The sequence below is a fragment of the Nestor notabilis genome, unplaced genomic scaffold (genome assembly GCF_000696875.1).
Source record: "Nestor notabilis isolate BGI_N333 unplaced genomic scaffold, ASM69687v1 scaffold27735, whole genome shotgun sequence".
Taxonomy (NCBI): domain Eukaryota; kingdom Metazoa; phylum Chordata; class Aves; order Psittaciformes; family Psittacidae; genus Nestor; species Nestor notabilis.
In genome coordinates, this window is record NW_009929291.1 from 10,147 (window position 1) to 15,823 (window position 5,677).

The 5,677-nt window shown below is 42.0% G+C and overlaps 1 protein-coding gene across 1 annotated transcript in view; it reads right to left on the reverse strand.

The window, feature by feature from the left end:
• The window catches only part of PSMC1 (proteasome (prosome, macropain) 26S subunit, ATPase, 1), a gene marked incomplete at its 5' end in the record, with an annotated part of 8,236 nt that extends 2,908 nt beyond the window's left edge, over nucleotides 1–5,328 (reverse strand). Inside the window, 8 exon segments of the mRNA XM_010014915.1 lie at nucleotides 1–44; nucleotides 1,383–1,572; nucleotides 1,751–1,847; nucleotides 2,763–2,891; nucleotides 3,070–3,255; nucleotides 3,758–3,882; nucleotides 4,302–4,398; nucleotides 5,275–5,328. The exon segment at nucleotides 1–44 is cut by the window's left edge and continues 17 nt beyond it. Of these exon segments, the coding sequence (XP_010013217.1) occupies nucleotides 1–44; nucleotides 1,383–1,572; nucleotides 1,751–1,847; nucleotides 2,763–2,891; nucleotides 3,070–3,255; nucleotides 3,758–3,882; nucleotides 4,302–4,398; nucleotides 5,275–5,328 (922 nt within the window).
• Nucleotides 5,329–5,677: the final 349 nt, after the last annotated feature.

Genomic DNA, 5,677 nt, shown 5'->3' on the forward strand with positions numbered 1-5,677 from the left:
TTGTCCGCTGGATCTCTCTCTCACCACCTGAATTTGAATCATACCTACAACAGAACAAGAGAGTCAAAAAAAGCACTCAGCAAACTTAAGAACACACTTCACATAACTGCCACAAACACACCAACAGAACAGTGTGTGGTGCTTTGCTGGGGATTTTCAACTCCCATAATAATTATTTTTTTTGAAATTTAATGTTCAGCCACAGAAAACACAAAGCACCTTTTCAAAATCATACTGTGCCATTAAGGTATGAAAAGAGACACTGAACTACTCTTGTAGCTGGGGAAAGTAACAGCAATCCTGTGAAGGAAATCTGTCCTTTTCCCAACAAAATTAACAAATTATAATCAAATAAGAAAAAGGAAACCCCCCTCATTATTAAAGGCACATGCATCCACTTCATAGAAAATACACCTTGTCACACTTTTTTCCTTAGAAAATACACCTTACACACACAGTTGTGACTGTGCACCCTTTAGCCCTGCTGGTCTCAATCCTGGTTTAACCCTGCTCTTCCCGAAGCACAGGTACCAGTGACCACAGTTCTCCACTTCGTAGCTCAGCTGCTTCATTTTGCTAGTACCAGACTAGGAAATCTGCACCCAAAACAGCTCAGCCATATTCAGCAACGGTTTGAAGCAACATAAAGGTTACGAAGAATTGCACGTTACACACTTCACCATCAGTCCAGTCCTTTCTACATACTACATGGGGCAGAAGCCGCCTTAGGCTGGAGCTTCAGGCTAGTAGCTGTGTAGCAATATATATGAGCACCTTGTCATTTATTTAAAAACATCCGACTACTTAAAAGACTACTTGTATTTGACAGTTCCAACCAACCTATGGAATTTTCAAAGTAATACTACTAAGATACAGGCTGAACAGTTTAGTGTGGCACAACCAGTGCTTCTCCATGCCATCACACTCTGCAGCTTACTATGTAATACTTTAAGAACGTAAGTATTTAGCCACCTACGTGGGATGCAAATGGGAAATGGATACACTCTGCATGAAGGACGCTGCTTTACTGTCGAATCAGTGAAGCTGATTACTGCATTTGGCCTTAGAAGATACTCTATGAGGTACAGAGTCTCCCTCTGCCTAAGACGCTGTGTCATAGAGATGCTAACAGGTAGCTAGAGAGCAGGGGCTAAGCCTCTGGTCATTTCTATTTAATATGAAAAGGCTGTGATATATGTTAATTTCAGAGAAGTTATTTGAAGTTTCACTTGTTAAAAATGCTTACATCAGAAAGGTTATTACATGAATGGTAGCAGAGCTAAGAAACTGAGTATCAATATGGTTGCAAAATAAGTGTTTCTAGTAAACCGTTTATTGTTCCTGGCAACACTGTGTGTGAAGCTAGAGCTGGAATACTGTACCTCTTTGTGCCAATGGCATCAATTTCATCAATGAAGACAATGGATGGGGCATGCTCTTCAGCCACACGGAACAGCTCACGCACAAGCTTCGGACCGTCACCCAAGTATTTCTGTATAAGTTCTGAACCAACCACTCGCAGGAAGGTTGCTGAAGTCTGGTTGGCCACTGCTTTGGCTAGTAAAGTTTTACCTAGGTTTGGATGGGAAGAGATACTGTAGTTAGTCGGGTTGGGGGTAGGGGGGGGAGGTGCTTTAACAAAACAGTCACGTGAAATTCATGACAGACTTGGCAGTGCTTTAATACTAACCAAGCACAATTTATTTCACTTGTGTTAGCGCAGCAGAGCTGTTACTGTGCTGCAAGATACCTGTGCCAGGCGGGCCATACAGAATGACTCCCTTCGGTGGCTTTATACCCATCTCTTCATAGTATTCCGGGTGGGTGAGAGGAAGCTCCACAGACTCCTGCAGCACAAGAAAAACAGTGAGTGAATGCTCTGCACAGTTCTGTGGGGATCTCGAGAACAGCATTAATAAAAGCAATGAAAGCAAAAAGAACTTAACTGATTTCAAGCCAGACCTTGAAAAGCCTGTCTCTCTACTGCCTTCAGTTCTAAGGCAGACAACTGCTCTATCTGAACAGTCTTCCTATTGGTCCCAGCTGACATGGGGAAGAGAAGTAGTGAGTGTTCCCCTTCTTCCAGCACTGAATCTAGAACCCTGGAATCCCTGAATCCCTAGTGCTCACGAAGGACTCCTTATGAAAGGATGCCTTCCACCATGAGTTACCAGACTGCAGATCTCATCAGGGATTTTGAAAACATGTAAATCAAAGCAAAACGGTTGAGTTTTACGAGGGTTCAGATAGAGATCTGTTGGTAGGGAAAAAAACACACATAAAAACAAACACAACACCAAACACCAGAACCAAACACAACCCTCCACAACCAACAAATGCAAACACACAACAAGCCACAAGCCCCTACCCCCTAAATACTCAGATTGCACAGCACCCGACAGTCGAAACCACCTCTGCAATTCTTACAATTTAACTTCCATCTTGCAACAATCAGTAACTTTGTATGTTGCAAAACAATAGTTTTGCAGAAGTTATTGCAGAGATCTTATGAGCTAAAGGCTCTACAGGTTTCCCAGCAACTATGTAAGGTTTCTGTGCGCATGGTCTGTGGATGGTTATACTCTTCCCTTAGAGACTTAGGCCCATGAGCCTTCCTAGGAAAACCAAATGAAGAAAGGCTTTACAGCAAGATACAAGAGAACACTGAGTGAGCAGCAGTTGGCCCTGTGGTGACACAAGCTCCCAGCACAGCAGGTACATCAGTAGCTTGCTGAACAATGCAGATCAGTACAATTGAGTACCTTGATTTCTTGAATCTGGTTGTCAAGGCCACCAATGTCAGCGTATGTTTCTTGAGGAGCCTTCTCTACTTTCATCACAGTAACTAAAGGGTCTGTGTCATCCATCAGGACACCGATCACAGCATGAACCTAATTCAAGCATAACAGTTGTCAAAGCAAGCAAGTGCTGTTAATATAAACCTAATCCCAACGCCCATCTATTTAGATGCATGAAATAAACAGCATCAGCTCTCCCGTGATTCTCAGAAAAAGAGACCGGTTAAAAACAGTACAAGAACTTGCGCTTCTTTTTATAAAACCAGCTCACCTTATGATTTAGCAAGACAGAGCAGCCTGGCTCCAGGAGATCCTTGTCCACAAAGGACAGAATACTGACGTAGTGTTCTGACCCTACTGATGTGGACACGATAGCATGGTTGTCATCAATGATCTCCTCCAAGGTACCCACGGACATCGGTGTTCCCCTCAGATCATCTACTTTTGATCTTTCTTCCTGTTGCCAAGAAGAACCCAAGAAACAACTCAAGAACACAGGCAAAAACATTCTTGTACAGCACTGGCTCAACAGTTCACACTGAACAGAACTGGTTCTTCCTATGGTTGATTTGCTGCCTGAGAAGGAAGGTGTAACAGCAGAGGCCAGTAACGAAATCCACCTCTGTTTTAGTCCTGTTCTACAAACATTACTATATGGATGTGCACAGCTAGAATATTTTTTCTGTCTCTGCTGATGGCTATCTGGGAGCTGCACTTTGACAGACCACTAAGAAACAAAACACCACTGTGGCCTCATCTGTAGTAACCAATACTTGGACTAAAACCATTAAATTACTCCTGTTTTCTGGACAGTAACTGAGATTTAACACAGAATTGTAACATCCATAGTATGTTTGTACTGCCTTACACACTCATGGCATTTTATTTCCACTGCTTTTGCATGAAGTAGTTCACATTAGAGCACTTACGTTAGACGTAACAGTTAACTCAAGCCTCACCTCTTGTTTTTCTTCCAAAGGTTTCATCTGTTCTTGATTTCTGATAAATTCTTCCTCCATTAAGAGGTAATCTTTAATTCTCTCCAATTTCAACAATTTGAGTCTGCACTGTGTGTGAGGAGTCACTGCAATCCAGGTGGAATCACAATATTTTAGATCAGGTTTGACATATTACGAGTTATTCACTAATTCATTACCAGAAACTCTGCTTTATTTTCTGCCAATAACTTCTATGTGAGCAGCAGCCACTACTTTACTTGTCCCACTGTAATCCTACATAAAAACCTCCATCTTTAAAGATAATGTTTCCCCTGCATTTCTCCTCATTTCAATTTCTCTCTCTGTCTTATTCAGGAATTCTTGGGCTGCATCTTGCATAACAATAATTTACTTCTAACTAACATAGAAGCACAAAATAAGATCACATTTGGCCTTCTGTTACTCCCCTGGTGACCAACACCCAGCCAGCTCAAGGGAATAGGACAGCTCTGCACCTCTCAAAGGCGACTGTCCATAGCACTGCTGGGGCAGACAGGACACTTACCCAGGGGGAGTTTGCTGGCAGCATCTGGTCCCTTTGTTTTCTTCTTCTTTTTCCCCACTCTGGTTGGAACTGGAGGTTCATATTTCTTCTTCTTATCCTTATTCATTTAAAAAAAAAAAAAAAGAAATCCATGAAAAAAGAAATTGGGATATTAACAACAAAAAATACACACAGATATTAGGTGCACAGACTGAGAGTGGTCAATTGAAGTGAATGGATACATAACAAAACTGTCTCCTTTATGATACACAGCAAGAAGACCAAAAGAAATATTCTTATTCTTTAGAAAAGTTAAAAAATGTCTTCTCCTGCTTATTTTACATTCTTATTTTCCATTTAGTAACAAATTTAGATTTCTGCCAACTTTCAGTGAATGCAGAACATGGGAGACTAAAGCCCGAAGGAAATCACAACCAAAACTCAGGCACAGAAGGATAAGGCAAAACACTGAATCTGAACATTTCTGCTGCCTTTCAATCCACAGGTAATGCACATTCAATCAGCCAGCTCAGACACAGATTCTCATGTGCACTGAACTTCCACCTTCAAATGAAACCAGAAAGATCTCTAATGGTCCACAACACCAAGTACAGACCTTATGCAGATGCCAGCATGATGTCGTTTTCAAACCAAAGCCAGTGGCTTGACAGCTTGAAGGCAACTTGTCTTTCCTAACCCTGACAGATTTATAGTTTATTTTAACAAATATGTAAACTAGTGTTAAATAACTTCAGTTTTCTGTTACAGTTAATCCCCTTTTCTATTTTTGAACAGCAACCTGTTTTCTCCATTGTGCGCCCAGAAGAGAGAAGGCATTCCATCAAAGCCAACAAGAGCAGGACTTTGTGCAGTTGAGTATAAAACCAAAAAAAGAATTGCAAGTTGTATAATAAAGCCTACCGCAGCCACTCTCTGTAGTAACACACCCTTAGTTCATCCTGTAAGTAAAAGCCTTTGTGGTGGTTTCAGTTACCTTGTCATCCTTCTTACCCCCACCAGGGCCGTGTCCACCGCTCTGACTTTGACCCTAAGAAAAATCAAACCAACAGACAACATAAGCACACTTCTGTGAACTGTGAAACCCATGGGCAGTTCCAGGTAAAGAGATGACATCACTGGATTCCTCTGATCTAAACCAAGTACTAATACATTCCAATTAATTGCCAAAAGTCAGTGTATAACGAGAAGTGTGGATGTATGAGGCAGGAAGGCCACGTTCAGTGTTATGTTTCTGACTCGTACAGCACTGCACTATCGTGGTGCATCGTGGGTTTAGCTCATTCCGCGCCAGTGTAAACTCACGAGTAGCGCAAACCACAGATCTCCCCTTGGCTCTCCCAGCATCTCCCGCGAGCAGAGCGGGCCGGCATCGCTGC